The following is a 21,698-nucleotide window of genomic DNA, read 5'->3' on the forward strand; positions in this document are numbered from 1 at the left end:
CTAGCAGAACACTGCCTCTGCTGTTCATCTCTAATTTGGAGTTCTCCTTAGGATCTTTTTACCTTTGTGGTCACTTCAGCTTCTATAAATGACCTGTGCCTGAAAGAACAGTACTAATTTGCTTGATGTATAGCTTTGTGATTAAGAAAATGAGGGGTTTTTTCCCCCTTAATCTCTGGGGGACAGGAAGTTGTGTTACAGTAGAAACTATCTCCTTTTCTCCTAAAGAAATGATCCAAAAGTTAATTCTTTTTATCCCTCACAGGACCATCGATAAGTAAAGCCAGAAGTCTGGCCGCTCAGGAGCGATACAGAGGTACAGAGCGAGAGCAGCTTCTCAATTTCTAGCCCTCTCACGGGCTTCAGAGACTCTGCAGGTCAGTTGGTCGGTTCACCACTGGACAGCAGCTGCATTGTCAAGGCTCAGTTGAACCCTGAGTGCAAGCAGATGTCAGGCTATTTAACAGCAGCAGCTTCGGCCATAGCGCTTTTAAACTCAGGAATGCAGACTCTGCCTTGAAGCAGTATTACTGAGCTTGGAGGCAGCCCCAAGACGCTGGAGCGCCTTCCGGTTCTCCAGGAACAAAGCCTGGTTCTCAGGCAGGCAGAAGGGGACGCTGGGAAGGCTGCTATCTGCTCACTGACACTTTCTAAAGGCCAATCAATGCAATGTTTCTCCTTTTGTAGGAGTAAGCCATCACACAAGTTCTATACCATATTTTTAGTAACATTTGAGGATGTCATAGATATACTTTATTATAACATCTTGTAGTTTAAAGAGCTTTATTAACGCAATAAATTAACTTTGTACACATTTTATATATATATAAAAAAAAACTAGCAAGTGACCTCAGAACGTCGTAGGCCTCATTAGAGCTTGGTCTCCAAAAACCTGTTTGAAAAAAGCAACGTGTTCTTCACAGTGTTCTCCTGTAAAGGAAAATACAGATTTAATCCGTTAGACAAGGCACGAAAGGAGGAAAACGAGAATGAATACTTTGCAGCTCCTAGATGTGGATACTGGGTTTTAACTTATTTTTCTTTCATAAAATACTTTGTTTTCCTAAGCTCTTGAGTTGTTGTCCTTTCCGTTTACCCAGCTCGTGCCATTACAGAACCTTTACAGCCGCCAGCAAACTGCCCTCTGCCCTGAGAGACGGGGGAGGAGCAGGGTGGTCAGTAAATGCTGGGAGCCCTGAAAGAGTTACAGGTTCCTCCCCATCCTAAGGAAGAGGGTGCTTTAGATTTCAGAACTTTGGAGATAAGAGTGATTAGCCAATGCTTTCTGCCTAAAACTAAAACATCAACAAGCCCCAGGCCATTTACAACCCTCCACAGCCATTTCCTGTCTTGTTCCTGATTCTTCAGCAAGGGCCATTCCAAGCCCAGATGTCAGACAGAGCTGGGCCCAGACTACCCTGCCTTCCACCCCGACACCCCACTGCAGTTCCAGAGCAGAACTCCAGTTCCATCAGCACCTTGAATCCACTCTTACTACAACAGGCTAAGGATTATGCAGGCTGGTACAAAATTTTGTTTTTTAAGAACCAACCTGAGAGTTTTCCAAACCAAAAGGCTTCTCGCCCCCCCAGCTGCCAGTGCTCTCCTGCTACTGTCCGAGTCTGTGGTCGCCCCAGGTCTTTCCCCTGCAGCTATATTCTCACCTGGTGTGAAACTAGGGTTCCCTCGCAAACGCTGGTTTCGCTGTTCAAAAAACCGGAATATAGTGTAGAAAAGCATGTGGTCTTCAGTCTGCTTTGCAGCATCTAAAAATTTTCGTGCAGAGATGTTGTCATGGCCACCAATGCCCCGGATAAACCTTAAGGCAGCTAACACTTGGTGTTTGGAAAGGAGAACTTCTACTATTTCATCATTTGCTGTGGAAAGTCGCTAGAAGTAAGGTAAAGAGAAATCCAGGTCAGTGCAAGCAATAGGAACACCCTTCTGTGGGGTTTAAAACTCTGCTGTATCAGAGTTACCTTCAACATATCCAGAGACAGCTGATGAGCAGGAGGATAGAAACTTTCCAGGGAGAGCAGCAGACAAGCCTGGAAGACACATTTTCAGATTAGACTTGCCGTATGTTGAAAGGTCAAATTTTAAGTCACAAAAGTAAAAATTGGGTGGTACTTACCAAAGGCTTCGAGTCGCTGAGGACATGGTACTGCAGGAACTGGTGCAGCGTGTAGAAAAGGTTGTGCTGGACGAGCGTCTTGATGACAAGCTCGTGCAAATAATGCTGAGACAGAGACAGAAAGAGAGACGGTGTCCACGTCGCTCAACTACGACAGACTAGAGGCTCAGTATGCCGAGGACCACGGCTGCTCTAAGTGACGGGTGAAAGAACCCGACCCGGCCTGAAACTGACCATTCCACCTGAGAACATGGGGTCACGTGAGGAGGGTCACTGAGTCTGAGGCAGGTGTGCAGACTCTTGTGGCGTAGAGAGAGTCATCTCAGTTAAGGTACTGACAGTGCTTTTACTTTAATAATCCCCTGCCCCTCTAACGTGGGACCACAGATGCTGGCTTGAAGGTACCTGTACTGGGATCTGAAACTGGTTCAGAGAGCGGATATATTCCATGAGCACGGCTACCACAAATTTCTGAGGCATCTCCTACAGAGGGGAAAAGTGTTTAGAACCAGAGTGGCAGAGGAGGCTCCGTGTAACAGCTCCTTGTTTATCTGCCCCCTTGCTTCCAGGGTTCTACCTGGCTGCTTTTGCACAAACCCCTCCAGAACCTCCCGGGTCGGGGATCATCTTTAGGCCTGAGCATTAGAAGCCAAACCATGAGCATTCAGTCCTCACCCAAGATAACCCAGTTACTCTAATCACATTCTGAGTTCTACTCATTTTCCTCAATCCCCTTCAAATGAGATCTTTGTTTTGGGAATCTTCAGTCCAGAAGGGGCGGCGAGCCTCCCCTACCTTCTTCTCCGTAAACGCCGACAGGACGTGGGTGTACATGTCAGACTGGTCGACCACGGCCTGGGTGCGCGCCGGCCTCCTGAGGAGCGGGCCGCTCCGGCTCTGCCCCGCTTCCAGTGCCTGCACAACACATCACAAACGGGACCTCAGTCGTCTTCCGGGAAATGGCGTGTTCGCAGTTAATCCAAAAAGACTGAACCCCTAGATGCTGTGAGCCTAAGATGTGAGCAGAGGATGACACTTATTTCATTACTTGGACAAAACTCTTTCCTGTGCTGGCCGGGGAGGAGTTTAGGAGGTCAGGAGATACACCAGTGTTCACGGATGAACTAAAAAGCCTAAGTGATAGTTTTATCGAGACTTTTTTTTTTTTTTTAATTTTTGGCTGCACCGCGCCTCATGCAGGGATCTTAGTTCCCCGACCAGGGATTGAACCTGCGCCCCCTGCAGTGGAAGCTCAGAGTCTTAACCACTGGACTGCCAGGGAGACTTTTGTTTTTTAACCTCTTAAAATAACTCCCTAATTTTATTAATCACAGACCATCTAGCATTTGGGTTATCCCTGAGTAGCTAAAGGGGACGGGCGTTCTGGGGTTTTTGTTATTGTTTAAAACCACTTCCATTTTTAGCCTTCAGACTAATCAGATTCTTGAAGTGGAATCATTCATTCCACTTGTCCTGAACTTCTTTCTAGCTTCAGAAGATACAATAAGAAACAGTACAGCAGACCCTGATAAGCCATGTTAATTTTTTCCAGCCCTTCACAACAAACACTTGAGCCTACTATAGGAAAAGCACAGTGCTAATACTCAGTCATCACAGTCCTAAGGGGATCTTGACTGAATGCCAGGACACGCCTTATTTTTTATAGCTATTACATCCTCAAAGGAAAGGAAGAACAAGTGGCAAAATGATTATATTTCTGATTTACTGAGTCTAGGCTCTGGATTGGCCGAAAGACATATAAAATAACTAAACTGAGACTGATTTTCTTATCCATAAAATAAAGGCAGACCAAGGAGCTATCTACGTGTAAGATCAAACACTGATTAAAAACAACAAAAGAGGGCTTCCCTGGTGGCGCAGTGGTTAAGAATCCGCCTGCCAATGCAGGGGACACAGGTTCGATCCCTGGCCTGGGAAGATCCCACATGCCGCGGAGCAACTGGGCCCGTGAGCCACAACTACTGAGCCTGCGCGTCTGGAGCCTGCGCTCCGCAACAAATGAGGCCGCGATAGTGAGAGGCCCGCACACCGCGATGAAGAGTGGCCCCCGCTTGCCACAACTAGAGAAAGCCCTCGCACAGAAACGAAGACCCAACACAACCAAAAATAAATATAAAAATAAAAAAATAAAAGATTACTATTAAAAAAAATATATATATATAAAAAAACAACAGAAGAAGGTGAAGACATTAAGTGATGTTCAGCCTCTAGCTCATGGGACACAGGGACTCTGGATTTACGTTCCCCCTACGGCCGTCCACCTTGCCCTCTGGCACACAGCAAACCTCAGTGGTGTCACTCTGTCAGAATCTTGCGTCATAATTACACAGACAAGATACCCGGGGTGGGGTGGGGAGGAGGCCCTCATGACGTACATACAACTTACCAGCGTGTAACTCTGCTCAGCGTCCAGGTACTTCTTATACTCCTGGTTGAGTTTATCAAAAACAGTGGCTATCACAGGCAGCGTTGCTCTGTCTGACTCTGTCAACACTGGAAGGAGTCAAGGTTCACACATGTCGGCCAACCTTGCGTCAACTTTAGAACTTAAACACACTGTGAGAGAAATGACTCATTTCCGGGGGTCACCAGGGCATTCAGAGAAACGCTGTAGAGACCGGGGCCCAAGGGCACTCGCCAGCCCTTGCCGGTTACTAACGTAGCTACGGAGGGCGTCAGAAGATTCTCAAAGTAGGTATAAATGTCATGAGTGACTTGGATTCTGAAAAAGGTTTGTTTTCAAGCTGGGGAGGGCAGCCTCTACCCTCATGTGTGCCCATGTTTAGGTCTGCTTTATTTAGTCTTTACCCAGGGAATGTAGAGACAAGTCATTTTTATACTGAGCAGCCTTTCCAGGGGGTTAAATAATCCACTTGTCCCTGAGCCTACCGGCGGCAGACAAGATAAACATGTGGCCCGTCTTCCGGTGGGCGGCACAGGCAGTGTCAGGAACCAGACCGCAGGGTGGGGACCCCACTTACTCTGCGAGCACACCGACAGGACGACGGTCTTGCATTCCCTTCTCTGGAGGAGGAAGTCCGTGAGCCTCCCTTTATCTGGCAAGAGGTTTACTATGGGCTGAAGTTTCACTTGGAGGTTCCAGAGGTAACCTGGATTGAGAGGCAGCAAATTTAATAGTGGGACGCAAACCAAAACAAAAGCCCCAAAGCTGGTTCCCCTCAACATTCATGGGGGGAAGTGCTGCAAAGCACAGCCAGTGGCTGCTTCTCACACCAAAGCACAGGCTGCGATGTTCAGGACACGTCTGACAACAGTGGGAGTGGCAGCCAAAGCACCTCTGCGTGTCGGCTGACTCCTCACAGAGTGACTCCACGTGTACCCGCGGAGTGTCTACTGCATACAGACGGGCGACCCCTCCCCGCCCCTGGCCAACCCCCTTTGACCTGGAAGGGAGAACGGGTGTCTGCAGGGCACGGACTTCGCTCCTGGGCTCTGGTTTCTCCTGCTCTGGCTCATTAGTCAAAAGGCAATTCCTGAGGCTCCCAAAGGAGCTCCGTAACTCAGCCATCCACCAGCCCTGAACCTCCTGACACCCACACTGCCGGGCAGGCAGGCAGAGCCCTTCTCAACTGGGGTTCCAGAAGAGAAGAACCAAAGGCTTCACTGGAAATGATCTGAGTCACCCCTTTCCCAACCCTCCCAGGGCTGGCACCCCTCAAGACGGACGGGAGACCGTCAGCAAGCACAGCTGTCTAACAGGGTGACCCCCCCACCCCGACCCACCTTGGCTCGCACTGATGATGATGTCAGGTTGAAAGACAATCCAGGATGAAGAATCCACACGTTATAGGAAATTCTAAACCAGGAAGAGATGAAGACAAAAGGCAAACCCAGCCCCGATTAGCATCCTCCCACCCTGTTTGCTGAGGCCGCCCTAGGTGCCCGGCCCTCGACGGGAAGGAAACCCCACAGGCGCTTCCCACGACATTACTCACGCCTGACCGGGGGCTCGGACCACCCTTAGACCCCAGTGTAAGGAGAGGTGACAGCTCCCCTGTTGTGCCCGGCCAAGGCCTTCGGAAAGGATACAGAGTTTACACGGGATGGGGGACTGGCTGGTCACGGGAGCAGGACCTACAAAGAGAGAAGACGCGTGTGTGTGAGGGCTGGTGACGCAGCCAGAAGGTGCTGCCGATACTGGGACGTAAAGGTTACACTTAATACTTCCTTCAGTAAACGTTCATTCGACTGTAGTTAAATAACGAAGAAGGGAACTGTCGTGTCCCACTGATAACACCTAAGGAGGAAGGGGCAAGTAGAGAACCATCCACGAAGATGTCTCGCCAAGGAGAAAGCAGGTCAAGGTTCAATTCACAGCGTTTTCTTTTTTACACACATGCACATTAAAGAACTGAGAAATTCACCTGGGTGATTCAGAATCAAATACTCAGATAATTCACTGAGACTATTTCAAATAAAGTGTTTTGTGGCTTAATTATCTAAATAATGAGCTCAATTCTCCACTGCACAGAGTAGGTCCAGGCAGAGATCTCACCTGGGAAGTAGACCCCCCCCCCAATAAAACCCTCACGTGACAGGGACTCACAACTACCAGTGACATTGCTCGAGTGTGTATGTCTGTGGGGGAAGCCCGCTGTGACCTTGAGAAATGCAGCCTACAAACTGAACATGACTATCCTAGTTCTGTTCCAACTACTCAGGTACAACTGGAAAATAGGTTTCAATCGGCAGGTTGGAAAAGGTGGTAATTTTCCACAGAACCCCCAGTAGAGGACAGGGCCAGACCAGACAAGCTGAGGCAAAGAACACTTGCATTTGGAACCTACGAGTGAGGGTCCTACACGTGGGCCTTGACTGGCTACCCATCACGTTGACTTAATGCACTCAGGTGAGAGCCAGGTGGCTTTGGTTTTGAAAGCCCCCCAGGTGATCCTAATGTGTAGCCAGCTCGAGAGCCACTGGTCGAACAGACCAAAACCAGAAAGGGAAACGAGGGAGGCTGGCTCTTCCCCAAGTTGCTGGTCTCGTCTTTCAAAATAGTCCAACAAGCTCTTCCTGACCTGCGACAGCGCACCTGTGACAGCACACCTGCGACAGCTCAGGGGGCAAGATACAAAGATGCTACAAACCTGTAAGGGGCTTGGAGTCTAGCAAGAAAAACAAAAAGTCATTAACCACAAAAAACGCTTTGCCAACCCACTCTAGAAGCCCAGAGATTCATGGACTCTTGAATTCTTATCAATCTCTGGGCTCTTGTTTTAGCCACACCTGGCCTTTGCTTTATATAAACAGCCAATCAGAACCTGACTACCTTCTTACTGGTCCTAAACAACTGGAACAGAGCTGAAGGGCTGGAATGTTTAGAGTTGTTTTTGCCCCAATTCGCCAGCAGTTACCTTCATGCTGAGTGAGCAGCAGATACAAGCCAATCACTTGACACAATCTACTCTTTTAAACATCACTACCCTGGGAAAAGGAAGAAGCTGGAAAGAAAAGAGAGGGCCAAAAGACCTAATCAAACGTGCAAACTACAGCTGACTCTCGAACAAGGCGGGTTAGAACTGCATGTATCCACTTATACAGGGATTTTTTTTTTTTTTTTTTTTTCTTGGCTGTGTTGGGTCTTCGTTGCGGTGCGCAGGCTTCTCATTGCAGTGGCTTCTCTTGTTTTGGAGCACGGGCTCTAGGCGCTCAGGCTTCAGCAGTTATGGCACGTGGGCTCCAGTAGTTGTGGCTCACAGGCTCTAGAGTGCAGGCTCAGTAGTTGTGGTGCACGGGCTTAGTTGCCCCGCAGCATGTGGGATCTTCCCGGACCAGGGCTCGAACCCGTGTCCCCTGCATTGGCAGGCGGATTCTCAACCACTGTGCCACCTGGGAAGCCCAGGAATATTTTTCAACAGTAAAAACCACTGTGGTTGGTTGAATCCTTGTATGCAGAACCTCGGCTATGGAGGGCTGACCATAAATTATATGTGGATTAACCCCACTGTTCAAGGTTCCACTGTAGCTTATTCTCAAGCTCTGCTCAGCTTCTGGCTGATCTGGCAAGACTGGGCGGGCAGGCAGGAGGCAGTGCTCTTGCTAAACTATCACCCAGAGCCTGATCTGATTCTTCCCTGTGACAGGTACAAGGACATCCTGCCAGCAGGCGAGGCCGACACACCAAAGCTATCTGATGGGGATTCCTTTTAAGAAAACACTCCTCCCAGAGTTCCAAATGTGTACCATCTGACTACGGTTTACACACTGAAACTTCAACTAGCTTACTCTAGAATCCAGTCTCCTTGAAAAGAAGAGAATATGATTTGAGTTCTACCTTAAAATCGATGACATTGGGAAAAAGCAAAAGGAACCAAATGGTTTCTTTCCCTTTTTCTGAAATCCTGACCCTGTCTCTTCTCTGACTTCCTACTGCCACCTCTTCAGGTTGGAGGAGTGGTTCAGAATAACCTCAGAACCACAGCCTAAGTACTTACTGTGACCATCAGTCAAGGGAAAACGCAGTATTTATTATAATTATGACGCAGAATGTGAGAAAGATAAGGAAAAGTGATCCCAGGTTAAAATAACAGCCATAAGCAGCCAAATTTAACCTCAGGGCTACAGAGCACAGACCAACAGAAATGTCAAGGTCTTATTCAACATTAAAAAAATCTTTGGGCTTCAATGTGTAATCACAACTCTCCATTTTAAAGCTCAAAGAAGAGAATCATTCTATTTTCTTCAAAGGCAGATTCTTCTCTCTTATAAAACACTTTTCACGGGACTTCCCTGGCGGTCCAGCGGTTAAGACTCTGCGTCTCCACTGCAGGGGGCGCAGGTTTGATCCCTGGTCAGGGAACTAAGATCCCACAGGACCAAAAAATTAAAAAACACTTTCATAAGAACACAATTTTAGCTTAAAGAATCAGCAGAAGTATCATTTAAAAAACAAAACAAAAACCAAAATCACCCCTTGCAAAAGCAAACAGATCTGGGAAGCCCTTTATCTGCTCCCCCTTCCATGCACACACGGAGATTCCCTTTTACCTGCCACAGGGATCTGATAGGGCTGAATGGATCGAGCTGGAAGCACCGGGTGATGGAGGGTAACGGTGCCATCGAACTCCCCCCTCAGCTTGATATCAAATATCACTGATGTCTGAGGGGGAGAAAGACAAGACTGTGATACCAGCCCAGACAAACCACGGTTCCACCCGTCCCTCTCGTGACCTCACATCTGCTGTTTCAGATCAGCTGAAGGAGTCCCGTGCCTGCGTTCCACCCCTGCACGCTGGCTCTTATTTGAGGAGGAACCTGCTGGAACATCCCAGCTCTCTTGTACATGTCTACGGCTCTCAGAAGTATTCCTGGAATCTATGACATGCTGCCTCTGAAGAGCTCCAGTGACTTGAACAGATCTTTTTCACTTTAACTTGCAACATCTTTATTAGTTATCGATACGGGTGTCACCAGCCTCCAGGAGGCAAAGAGGGAAGTGGCTTGTCTCCCACCAGACACCCAGCTGATGGGGTGGAAGCAGCAGGATCATTCTAGCTCTTTCTCTGCGGCCACAGAGCCTCAAAACCATCATCATCTACACTCACACAGGAAGTACAGGGCTCATGTGCTCACACAACACACTGGCTCGGCAGGGAATCCCCAGCTTAGATGATTCGACCAAATAATTGTTCCAAAGTCCAATCTCCTCACATGTGTTACTTTGTGAAACAGTTTTTAATTATGCTAATCAACTGGTAGGGTTTTCCTAAACCATCTAGAAATCCAAACCCATTTCCACCTGGAAGATCAAAACTTTGAGCATAAAAAGCACTTTCTCGTCTCTTTCAGAATATTGTATCCATTTTCACAGCTCCTTCAAGCAGGACACCACCCCCCCCCCCAACTCATACCTCCGTGTCCTGATGATGAACCACCACCAGGTTGTCCACCACGTTCAGGGCGAACTTCCCTGTCCGGTTTAACTTCAATATGTGCATCTTTTTACAGGCGCCTTCTCTGTAGGACAACAGAAAGGTCAAAACATAGATCGACAAGTTCTAATTCATATTTTACAATCGGAGAAGAGGGAAGAAAGCATTAAATATACCGTGGTAGGTGATATAGGACTACCTCCGCTCCAGTACTATTGGAGGTCCGAGAATGATGCCTCAGGAAGAGAACATATAGCTGTCCGTATCTAATCACAGAACAAAGAGACGTAAGTCATGCTGGCTGTTTGACGTCCCTCCATTCTAACTGCAGAGTGATAAGGCCATAGTTAAGTAAATTAAGAGATATTCACTTAATGGGGTATTTTGCAGCCAACAGAAATATTTACAAAGACAGTGCAGTTAGTTTTAAAAAAAAAAAAAAAAGCCTATTATAAAGTTAAGTGAAAAGGTGGGATGCAAAACTAAATATAGCTTGGGCTTCCCTGGTGGTGCAGTGGTTAAGAATCTGCCTGCCAGTTCAGGGAACACGGGTTTGAGCCCTGGTCCAGGAAGATCCCACATGCCGTGGAGCAACTAAGCCCGTGCGCCACAACTACTGAGCCTGTGCTCTACAGCCCATGAGCCACAACTACTGAAGCCTGTGCACCTAGAGCCCGTGCTCCGCAACAAGAGAAGCCACCGCAATGAGAAGCCCGCTCACCACAACTAGGGAAAGCCCACGTGCAGCAACGAAGACCCAACGCAGCCAAAAATAAAAAAAATTAAAAAAAAAAACTAAACTAAATATAGCTTGATCACAATATTTCAAAAGAAAAACACAAACTTCTGCAGAATGACTTATGAAGAATGTCCAAAACTACTGGAACGAAATACATGTTGTCAATAGCTGCCCTTGAGTAATATGCTAAGTCCATTTTCTTTTTAACTTTCTGTAATTTCCCAGTTTTATATAATGAGTACATTCCTTAATCACAGGAAAATATTATCACTCTTGATTTTTAAGCCTCATCTGATAAATGTTGCCGTGACCAGTTCCTGCATGTACATTTTTATTCCAGGAGTTCACACTTTGCTGGGGCTGCCTCAGGGACAAGGAGGAGACTGGGGGAAGGGTCTCCGCCTTTGCAAGGACTGTTCTCATTTTATCTTTTTCTAAACCAGGATGCCGCAGATTTCTTAAAAAAAAAAAGCATTCTAAATGCTAAAAAATTTTACTGTTTGGAAACCACTGTTTTAGGCCATAGAAGAATCACAAGTAATTTAGGAGCAAACTGTTTATATTTGTTGAATATGGGTATATAGGAGATTCTTTGTATCAGTTTCTATTTTTGTGTGTTTGATACTTTCATAATAAAGTTTTAAAATTTGAGATATCTGCATTTCCAAATGAAAATATACTTTCCTACATAAGTAATTCAGGTCTATATTTGTTAGATCAAAAATGTAAACTATGTTTTTCTTTAGAACAAGTATATTTTAGCTAAAAAATAATCTGTGATAAGCTTTGACTCACAGACTGAAAAGAAATTTCTAAAACTAAGAAACCTAAGAAATAAATCGGTTCAGTGTTCTCATTTTATCAGACTAGAATGGTGAAAAATTCCCTAAGATCACAAAGTCAATAAAATCAAAAAAGAATGTCAAGAAGATGACGGGCTTTCTACGTTCATAAGATCTGGGTACAAAGCAGGGAAGGCGGAGTCCTTATCATGTGTTCCAAGGCTACCGGAGCACGGGCAGCCCTGGAGTTCTTACAACATGCTTTTTCTATCATGATATCCCTGAAAGCAATTACGAGAAGGAATTCTCTCAAAGAACAGACATACATCGTCGCCATGGCAATGTCTCTCTCTGAGAGGCTCAGTTTAGTTGACTTAGGTGCAGCTGGTAATTCGATCTCAAACTTGGGCAGCTTTGACATAGTGCCAGCCTGTTTGGGGAAGAAAAAAGTTTTAAGAAAAGCTTATTAAACCCCCTCTGATGTTTTAGCACTCCCCACATCAAATCATTGAGGATATACACGCACTATGTCTTTCCATCCTTTCCAGGGTCCCAGGGGCCTGTCCCCAGAAGGACTCATTCTCGGCGGTGATGGGATGGTATGGGGTGCCCTCTAGTGGTCGGAAGTGGCAAGGCTCTTGTTGGAGGAACGTGCCCCTTTGAAGTTACTGGATCAGTTAGGATGTTAGAGGAACAAGGTAGGAGGGGAAATTTTTTTAAAGGGAAGCTGACTCTTACCCGGAAATAGAAGGGCTGCAGCACATTTCCAAGCACCGTGGTGGACAGCAGAATCACAGCACTCTCAGGACAGTACATGTACCAGTTCACGTTGATGTTCTGGCTCTTCAGGAGTTTCAGATTCCGTTTCTCTGGTAACACCTGATGCAAAGTTCAAGAAACAGAGCCTTCATTTAAAAACAGCAAATGGGGAATTCCCTGGTCGTTCAGTGGTTAGGATTCCACGCCTCCACTGCAGGGGACACGGGTTCAATCCCTGGTTGGGGAACTAAGATCCTGCATGCCATGTGGCTTGGCCAAAACAAACAAACACAACAGCAAAATGTCTGAAGACTGGGACTTCCCTGGTGGCACAGTGGTTGGGAATCCGCCTGCCAATGCAGGGGACACAGGTTCGAGCCCTGGTCTGGGAAGATCCCACATGCCACGGAGCAACTAAGCCCATGCGCTACAACTACCGAGCCTGCGCTCTAGAGCCCACGAGCCACAACTACTGAGCCTGCGTGCCACAACTACTGAAGCTTGTGTGCCTACAGCCTGTGCTCTGCAGCAGGAGAGGCCACTGCAATGAGAAACCAGCACACAGCAATGAAGAGTGGCCCCCGCTCGCCGCAACTGGAGAAAGCCCACGCGCAGCAATGAAGACCCAAGGCAGCCATAAATTAAAAAAAAAAATAAAAAGTCTTAAGACTGACACAGTAAATGAAGAAAATAATAAAAAGCAGAAGAAAAAACCCAGTAGGTTAAACAGAAAAAAATAATCATTTTTATTTATCACAGCTACCATTTATCCAGCCCTGTGCTTAGCGCTTCCAAATCTTAGCTCATTTACTCTCTCCACAACGCTGAGAGCTGGGCATCATTAGGCCAATTTGAGGGGAGAAAATAAGGCTCGGAGAGGCGAGGGGACCTGCCTCACCAGTGACGGCCTAGGCAGCCCACTTCACTGCAGGCCAGGGCCGAGCCTCCTCATTCCCAGGCACCACCCACCAAAGCGCAGGGAGGAGCAGCATCCTCACTCGTCATGGAAACGGTCAAAACAAACCCATGCCCCTGGAGCCCCGTGTACCAAGTCAGGCACCACCCAGCCTGCAGGCTCAATTTGCGGCTGGGAGGGGCTCCCTTCTTCTAACAGACGTGTTCATGAGACTCCGCATGCAAACCTAGTATTTTATAATCAAGGCACATTTAAAATATACTCTCCATCTTCTGATACATTAAGGAACGCTGAATAGAGCCCCAAGATGTTAATGCTCCCAGAACACTGCCCTGCAGAACAGAGGTGGAAGTCGGGGTTGGGGGCGTGGGTTTCTCGATAATCCAGGTACAATAAAATAAAGATGTGCTAGAGTCCTCTTTCTTTCTAACTTATTTCTTGAAGATCTGAAAACCATCTAGATGACGTGAATGTACCCTTTTCTACTACTGAGAACAGAAAGCTATACTTTTAAATGACTGCCCCAGGGAACCCTTCTGTAAAGCAAGCAGTCATTTCCTTGCTATCATAGGTACAAAATTCTATTTCTGTACGTATGGGATTCGTGTAGTTTTTCTTTCTTTCTGCTGGTCAGCTAAGGTTCTGATTACAGCCCTACAGCAAAGCACCACAACATTCACTTTGCACACTGTTACACAGGTGTGTCTCCTCCATTCGTACATTCTAAATTACACTGCTTTCGTTAGGGCAATAAAGTTCACACCTGAAAGAATACTAACACTCTCCACATTGGCTCCACTTAGAGATCTCAGAAGCTTTCCCAATAGGTCAGGCAGCTAGAACATATTAAAAGATAAAGAGAAAGGTGCAAAGTAAACAATCAGTAGAGTGAAAAGGCAACCTACGGAACAGGAGAAAACATTTGCAAATCATCTATCTGATAAAGGGTTAATATCCAGAATATATGAAGAACTCCTACAACTCAACAACAAAAAGAAATAATCCAAATAACAAAGCACTTGAATAGACATTGTCCAGAGCACATGCAAATGGCCAACAAGTCATGAAAAGTTGTTCAACATCACTAACCAGAGAAATGCAAATCAAAACCACCATGAGATACCATCTCACAACCAGCAGGATGACTGCTATCAATAAAACAGAAAACAACTAGTGTTGGTGGTGATGTGTAGAAACTGGAACCCTGTGCTCTGTTGGTGGGGATGTAAAATGGCGTAACTGCCATTGGACACAGTACGGAAACAGTATGGTAAACCCTCAAAAATTAAAAATAGAATTACCATGTGATCCAACAATCCCATTTTAGGGGTATATACTCAAAAGCATTGAAAGCAGGGTCTCAAAGAGATACTTACACACTTGTGTTTATAGCAGCATTATTCACAATAGCCAAAAAAATGGAAGCAATCCAAGTGTCCATCAGTGGAAGAATGGATAAACAAAATGTGGTGTATGTTTAACAATGGAATATTATTCAGCCTTAAAAAGGAAGAAAATTCTGACACATGCTATAACATGGATAAACCTCGAGGACATTATGCTAAGTGAGATAAGACAGCAAGAAAAAGACAAACATTGTATGATTCCACTTATATGAGGTAGAGGTCCTTAAAGCAGACAAATTCATAGAAACAGGGGGAAAACAGTGGTTACCACGGACTGGGAAAGGGGAAATGGGGGAGTTGTTGTTTAATAGGTACAGAGTTTCAGTTTTACAAGATGAAAGTTCTAGAGATCTGTTTCACTACAATGTGAATATATTTAACGCTAATGAACTGTACACTTACCCCGGTAAATTTCATGTTATGTGCTTCTTATCACAATTAAAAAAAATTCTTTTTAAGAGGAAGAGGCAGTTCAAGAGGAAACACAAATGTACAATACACAAAAGATGCTTACCTAACTCGTAATGAAACATACAAATTAAAATGGCTTTCCACCTCTCAGATTGGCAAATGTCTACAGACTTACAACATTCAGTTCTGCTAAAGGTTTGGAAAATGGAGATTCCTACATTGCTAGTGAGAATGCAACTTCTAGAAGAAATATAGTGATATCTGTTCAGCTTTCTAGATGTTTGTACCTAGGCTATTTCCCTTCCAACAATTGCCTCACCTAAGAATATAAAACAATGGTTACAAACCATTTCACTGCTTGAAATCACTGTAGAATTGTTTGTAATCACTAAAAAATGAAAACAAGCATGAAGTTCAACAGGAATTGGTTAAACTGTAGCAGGTCCATACAACAGAATACCAGCCAGAACAAATATGGAAAGACGTCTAACGGACAGCTATGCCAAAAATAAATAAATAAATAAATAAAGCCAGCCACAAGTTTATATACAATATAGCCATTTCTGTAAAATAAACAAATGTTGCTACCTGTGGAGGAATGAAATGGAGGAACATGCATCACATGGTTCATAATGGTTACATCTAGGGACTATGGGGGACTCTTACCTTCCATATATCTTGGTAACGTTTGAATGTTTTACAAAAAACATGTATTACTTGTAATTAGAAAAAAAGAATAAAAACCCAAACGAAAGACTAAAGCTCTGGAATCGCAAAGTATCCATCTAGTGCTGAATTCAAAAGGCGGCCAAAACATGATCACAGACCTTTCTCTAGCACACGTAAGTGATATAGTACCTGGTAAAATTCGATTCCTTGATCTGTGATGAAGACAATTTCAGTAGAACTGGTCCAGCAGAATCCTAGTATGTTGGCATTCTTGGTCTGAAAAGAATTGTAAAAGATTTTTTTTAATTAAAAGAAAAAAAAAATGTATGTATAATTCTCTTCAAAAGCTTAAAATACCTTATTGTTTGTATTGCTCTTTAATAAAAGTTACCGAGATTTGATTACTTATGAACAAATCAAACTTTCTTTTAAATACACCGTTCCCAGATTTTCACCTGTAACGCCTCACTGAAGCACTTGAATCTGAAGTCCTTCTCGTCAACACGACAGAGGGAAAGGCAACTGCCCAGCACTCACAGATACCAACCTCTACTTTAGGAATCAAAGGCCAGCTGACACTCTGAGTCAAACACATCATAAAAGCTGGCGTTATAAAAGTATAAAGGCCTAAAGATTCTCCGTGGCTCTTGCCCCAAATGGGGCTGGAGGCCTTGAGCCCCGTCCCAGGTCACGTGGTGATGAGCAGCGCCGGGAGCCGAAGGGCAGCTGGGCCAGGGCCAGAGCTCTGCTGCACACAGAGGACCTGGAGCGCTGCCAGGGGCTCAGGCGTTTGCAGACAGGCCCCTCCTTGCTGAGGGACCCACCTGGATCCCCAATCAGCAAAACCGTCACAAAAATGAAAAAGCTATACCCTATCCACCTGCAGCTTGTGCGGGTTTCCTGGGTGCCGCGATGCCCGCTGAGCTGAGCCCCCACCAGCCTAGTTCAGCATAGCCAGCAAATCTAATTAAAACGGATTAGAATCTCCACCGAGGGAAGGAAGGGAGGGCGGAGGAAAGAGGAAGGACACGAAGAGCACAAGTCGAGAAAAGAAAACATCGTCAGGAAAAAGGGGAAAAAGAACTCCTTTTCCAAAAACCTCCAAAGAGGCTGCTATCGCCGCCCAGCAGAGAAGGGCAGGGGCAACAGGAAGACAACAGCCACCAAGTGCTGACGTGGCTCGGTGTTCAGCATCCTGCATCCATTTAATTCTTCCAGCTCCATCTTACAGACGAAGAAACAGGCTTTAAAAACTTTAAGAAGTGTCCAAAGTCAGAGCCAACATGAGGCAGATCCCAGCATTCAAGCACAACCTGCTTCCAAGTTCGTGCTCTAAATTACCATGCTACCCTGCGCCTCTACCCCCGGAGTTAACGCTCACCAGCTGGGAAAGGATCAGGCCCATACCTTGCACTCCTGAGTGTACTCCAGCTGAGGACTATCTGGGGTAAAATTAGAAAAATCCTGGAAAACAAAAACACACACGAGGAGAAATGTGGATTGGGCAGCATACTGCCGACCTACTTTGGTATACAATGAGACAAGAGAAAAAGACAAATAAATTTAAAAAGTGATCAGAAAAAAAACCTGACAAAACCCAAAGACAGGGTTAAAATAAAAAGACTGATTTGGACAATCTGGCCCCTTAACAGCAGCAGGTCGACAATTCAATTTTTTTAAACGAGTTAATCCAAATACTGTTAGGGTTTAGAAACCGATTTTGAAAACTCACTCCTCAAATGGTTGATTTCAGAGAAATGGATTGCTGTATTTTACTAGGGGCTTTCCAAAAATTTTAGTAATTAATACTGACAGAAGGAAACAGGATTCTGCCTCCTTCCCGACGGCTTTTCCTCTACTCCATGAATGGCAATGGTGAAGATTTATGAAGACTAAAATGCCAACAGGCTGCTCCAGCTTTGAATATCTGCTCCTATTAGGTTGAGCATTCAAAGATGAGAGAAGTGAATAAATGGAGTTACTTGGGTAAGCTTAACTCACAAAGTCGCCAAAGATATGCTTCGTATAACCTATGGTGCTGGCTGTCAATCAATACAAAAGATACCTGAAGTTCCAACTTACTTTAAAAAAAAAAATTAAGTAAAAAATGACAAACTAACCCATAAGTATTTACCCATTTAAATGTCTTTCTCACCTTCAAGAATCCGAAAGCTCAAATACAATGCAGCATAACTACAGCTTCCATGACATTAAAATAATAAATGGTTCCTTTCACACTGGAATTTTGCAATTCATTCTCTTCCAAATGTACTTCTAATGTCCTTTTCTTCATACTGTATTTAAAGATATGTCTTACCACGGTCTTTGAGGTCCTCTGAACAGCCAATATCTTATTTTCTAAGGAAAACTTAATGCACTTCACTTCTCCTTTGTCCTCCATTCTTTAAAAGAAGAAAGAGCAGATTATGAGTTACACTTCAAAACTGCATTCTAGCATCAATCATTTTGTGAAAAGAAAAAAGACAAGTTAAATATTCAGGAAGGGACTTCCCTGGTGGTGCAGTGGTTTAGAATCTGCCTGCCAATGCAGGGGACACGGGTTCGAGCCCTGGTCCAGGAAGATCCCACATGCCGCGGAGCAACTAAGCCCGTGCGCCCCAGCTACCAAGCCTGTGCTCTACAGCCCACGAGCCACAACTACTGAAGCCCATGAGCCTAGAGCCCGTGCTCCACAACAAGAGAAGCCACCGCAGTGAGAAGCTCATGCACCGCAACGAAGAGTAGCCCCCGCTCACCGCAACTAGAGAAAGCCCGCGCATAGCAACGAAGACCCAACGCAGCCACACACACACACAAAAAATTCAGGAAGCAGCAAATCTTAGTTTAAAATTAAAACTATGTTTCTGACGCTATCAGTAGGACCGCTTTTCAAACAACAAAGTCCAACTGGCAACGGGTGGCAGGAGAAATCGACAGAATTGCAGGTAACAAGCGACTGAGGTGTTGAGAACACTGCACTTTCACCTGAGCCTCCCTTTAGGCGTAACTAAGTCTAGACCCATGCAGTAACCTTCTCCACACAGCCGCCTTCCCTCTCCATCTCCCTCACAGCAGCACTTTCTTTTTTCTTTGAGATGCTGGCAGCTGTGAAATATTTATTTACTTACTTATTTTTGACTGAAGTACAGCAGTGCCTTTGAAAGGAGTCTACTCTTTGCCACCCAGTACCTAATGGGCTGCACCGCCAGGTGGGCTCCACCTCGGGTCTCACAACTGCCTCAATCGGACGTTACATGGGAAGTCAAGAAATGGACCACAGGGGAAACTCTCAGAGGAAAGGGGATGTTCACTGTCCTGACTGGTGATGGTTTCATGGATATACGTGTCGGAACTCATCAATGGCATATGTCAAATATATACAATTAATGATAATTAGACCACAATAAAGCTATTAAAAGTAAATAAGATGTTTTTTAAAAAGAGGGTTAAGTTCAGTATCTCCCCCCATCAAGCCTTCCTGAGCCCCTTAATCTGGATCATCATGGCCTCACCCTCACTTTCCACACCCAAGAGACCACCAAGTTTTACCCCAGACCTTCTTAAGCAACCCTTGAGTGCCTATTGTTTGCTGGTCTACAGTGCCTTCAGGCTGGTCTTCCCCGCCCTGCTCCGATTATAGCAATTGTCTCTTAATGGGATCCCTGACTGACAGGCTCCCAATAATCAAGCTTCAAGGCTGCAACAGTGCGCCCTTTCCAAACATCGATCTCATCACGCCACGCCCCACCTTTACCTTCAGGAATGAGATAAAGCCCGAAATCCACAGCAGAATATAGCTGACTGCTGCCAGAGGTCACACCACCACCCACCCCTTCCCTGCATGAAACCTCATTTTCAGTCACACAGACTCGGAGTCCCCCCCAACACGGTGCCTGCACGCCTTCTTGTTCTCTCCATCCGGAAGCCTCTTTCTTCTCTTCTCTACCTAGAATCTTCTCTTTCAAGCCTCGCTCCACTCTGAGGCTTTCCCCCGCCTGGGCAGTGGTCTTCCCCAGGCGATACCAAGACAAATGTCCATCTCTTCTCTGTGGCCACATTCTGAACAGAGCACTACTACAGCACCTACCACAGTAAACACTATGAGTCCACTCACCTGCCTCCCACACTAAATGTATGACTTTTCCAGAAGGGAGCCAAGCTAACTCAAAGCCTTCCCACACCTGGTGCCCAGCACAGGGGCTGCAATCAGTGTTTTCCAAACAAATGATGATCAAAGAAAAAGAGGCGGATTCATTTTCTGCTTCAAAAACTGTTTCCTATTTACACAAGCCAATTGTAAAATGTAAAATGAGGGCCTACACTGTACTTTCACCTTCTGTAATCAAAAGAGTTAAGGTGACCAGATACTTTATCATCCAAACTGAGATATCTCTTAAAGTAAAAGAGGCTGTTATTCATTCCCCTTAAGTATAGTGGAAGCTGAGATTTTAATGCACTTTATTAGATGGGAAACACTGACCTAGGAATCTCCTCCACCTCCCAAACGCTCTGCAAAGACCCTGGGCCGAAAGAGGAAATGAAGGCCCTCCTCTCAAGAAACCGGAAATAGGCACATCAATGCACTGACCGGCTAATTTCAAGTGCCAGGAAGTAGGTGCCCTGCGCTGGAGTATCTGGATCCCAAAATAACAGGGAAGGCCTCCACACATTCACTCTGCAGGAGGTACTAAGATGTGCCACCAAGACTGCACAGCAGGTGTCTGCTTCCCTTTTCCTACAGACTAGGATATGCCCCACACTTCAGCCCTCTTAGGGGAGACAAGGACAAAATTTAAAACAATCTTCTGAATGAAAACAGAAAAACACCATTTTGTTTACATGCTGAAATATTCTGAAAACGTCAATACAATCATTACCTAAATGAGATGGGATTCCTGTCATCTGGGCCTTTAACTACCACTCCAGTAGCTCCACCGGATCGAACAGCAAAAACCTGAGAGGGAAAAGCAGCAACGTTTTAACGGCCCGAACTTTGAAAGGCTTTAGACACATATACCAACCTGCAACGATGATTTCTGCTACACCCTACCCTTGGTTCAACTAAACTAACGTGGCGCATAGCAAACTGCAGAGCCTTGGCGTCCACACGAATCTTCAGAAACAAGAGAGTAGAGACCAAAATAGTCTCCCATTCCGAGAGCAGCCCGCCGAGCGAGGCTACAAGTTTTAATCCGTTTCGGCAAAGGCGCCGCCGCGGCACTTGCGCACACCCTGCTCCTCCGCCCCGCTGCCCCCCGCACCCCGCCCCTTTACAAAATTCCGAGAATAATGAAAATCTCAACGTCTAAATCTTTGAATGCAAAGGAAACTAATGACAAATACAGACAACAAAAGGAGCCGAGGAAACACCGGAGGGCTACCAGCTGACCACACCGGCCGAGGGGCGCGGCGTCGGCGCGGGGGCTGGGGTCCGCCCCGCTGTCACTTCGGGGGTGAAAGCCCCGGCCGCAGCGGAGCCTGGACCCACAGGAAGGGACTGGCGCGGATCCCGCGCCCGCACGGCAGGAGAGGCCCCAGGCCTGGTCCCCGGGCTCCCGGCCCCAGCGCGCGGGACACCCGGGGTCACCGGGGGCGGCGGGCAGGGCGCGCCAGGCCGCGCGGGGGAGGAGGGCGCGGGCCTGCCCGCACCTGCTTGTTGGCCTCATCGAAGAAGACGCAGTTGACCGGGTTCGCCTTCTCGAAGTGCACCGGCCGCTCGCACAGCTCCAGGTAGTAGTCCTCCTCGCCCATGGCGGGCGCCTCAGCGGCGGCGGTGGGCCCGGGGGCGGCCGCCAGCGTGGAGCTGAGCGAGCGGCGCCCGGCGCTGGGAGTCCGGCCGTGCGGCGGCGGCGGCGGCGGCGGCGGCGGCGATCTCGCGGGCGCTGAGGCCGCTTCCTGGTGCCACGCCCCCAGCCCTCCGGCACGTGACTCGCGGCGCCGGCCCCCTAGCCGCGGGGGTGGGGGCG

General features: G+C 46.5%; 2 protein-coding genes across 3 annotated transcripts in view; one reads left to right on the forward strand and one right to left on the reverse strand.

Moving 5' to 3' along the window:
- NPC1 (NPC intracellular cholesterol transporter 1) overlaps positions 1-1,067 on the forward strand; it is a 48,795-nt gene extending 47,728 nt beyond the window's left edge. For both annotated transcript variants that reach the window (XM_082418595.1, XM_082418596.1), the window contains one exon: positions 266-1,067. In XM_082418595.1, coding sequence (XP_082274721.1) covers positions 266-348 — 83 coding nt within the window. In that variant the 3' untranslated portion in view covers positions 349-1,067. The remainder of the gene's footprint in view (positions 1-265) is intronic.
- Positions 767-21,637, reverse strand: RMC1 (regulator of MON1-CCZ1). The gene is made up of 20 exons (XM_082418689.1): positions 21,382-21,637; positions 20,610-20,686; positions 18,050-18,134; positions 17,140-17,196; positions 15,922-16,008; positions 12,310-12,450; positions 11,898-12,001; positions 10,227-10,316; positions 10,030-10,135; positions 9,167-9,278; positions 6,206-6,250; positions 5,900-5,953; positions 5,137-5,265; positions 4,542-4,648; positions 2,930-3,049; positions 2,540-2,617; positions 2,135-2,239; positions 1,980-2,048; positions 1,665-1,890; positions 767-930 (listed from the first exon to the last, which is right to left on the reverse strand). The coding sequence occupies exons 1-20, from the start codon at positions 21,481-21,483 to the stop codon at positions 851-853; spliced, it is 1,974 nt and encodes a 657-aa protein (XP_082274815.1). The 5' UTR covers positions 21,484-21,637; the 3' UTR covers positions 767-850.
- Between the last annotated feature and the right edge of the window lie 61 nt (positions 21,638-21,698).

This window comes from Balaenoptera physalus (assembly GCF_965194825.1).
Source record: "Balaenoptera physalus genome assembly, chromosome: 12".
Lineage (NCBI taxonomy): Eukaryota > Metazoa > Chordata > Mammalia > Artiodactyla > Balaenopteridae > Balaenoptera > Balaenoptera physalus.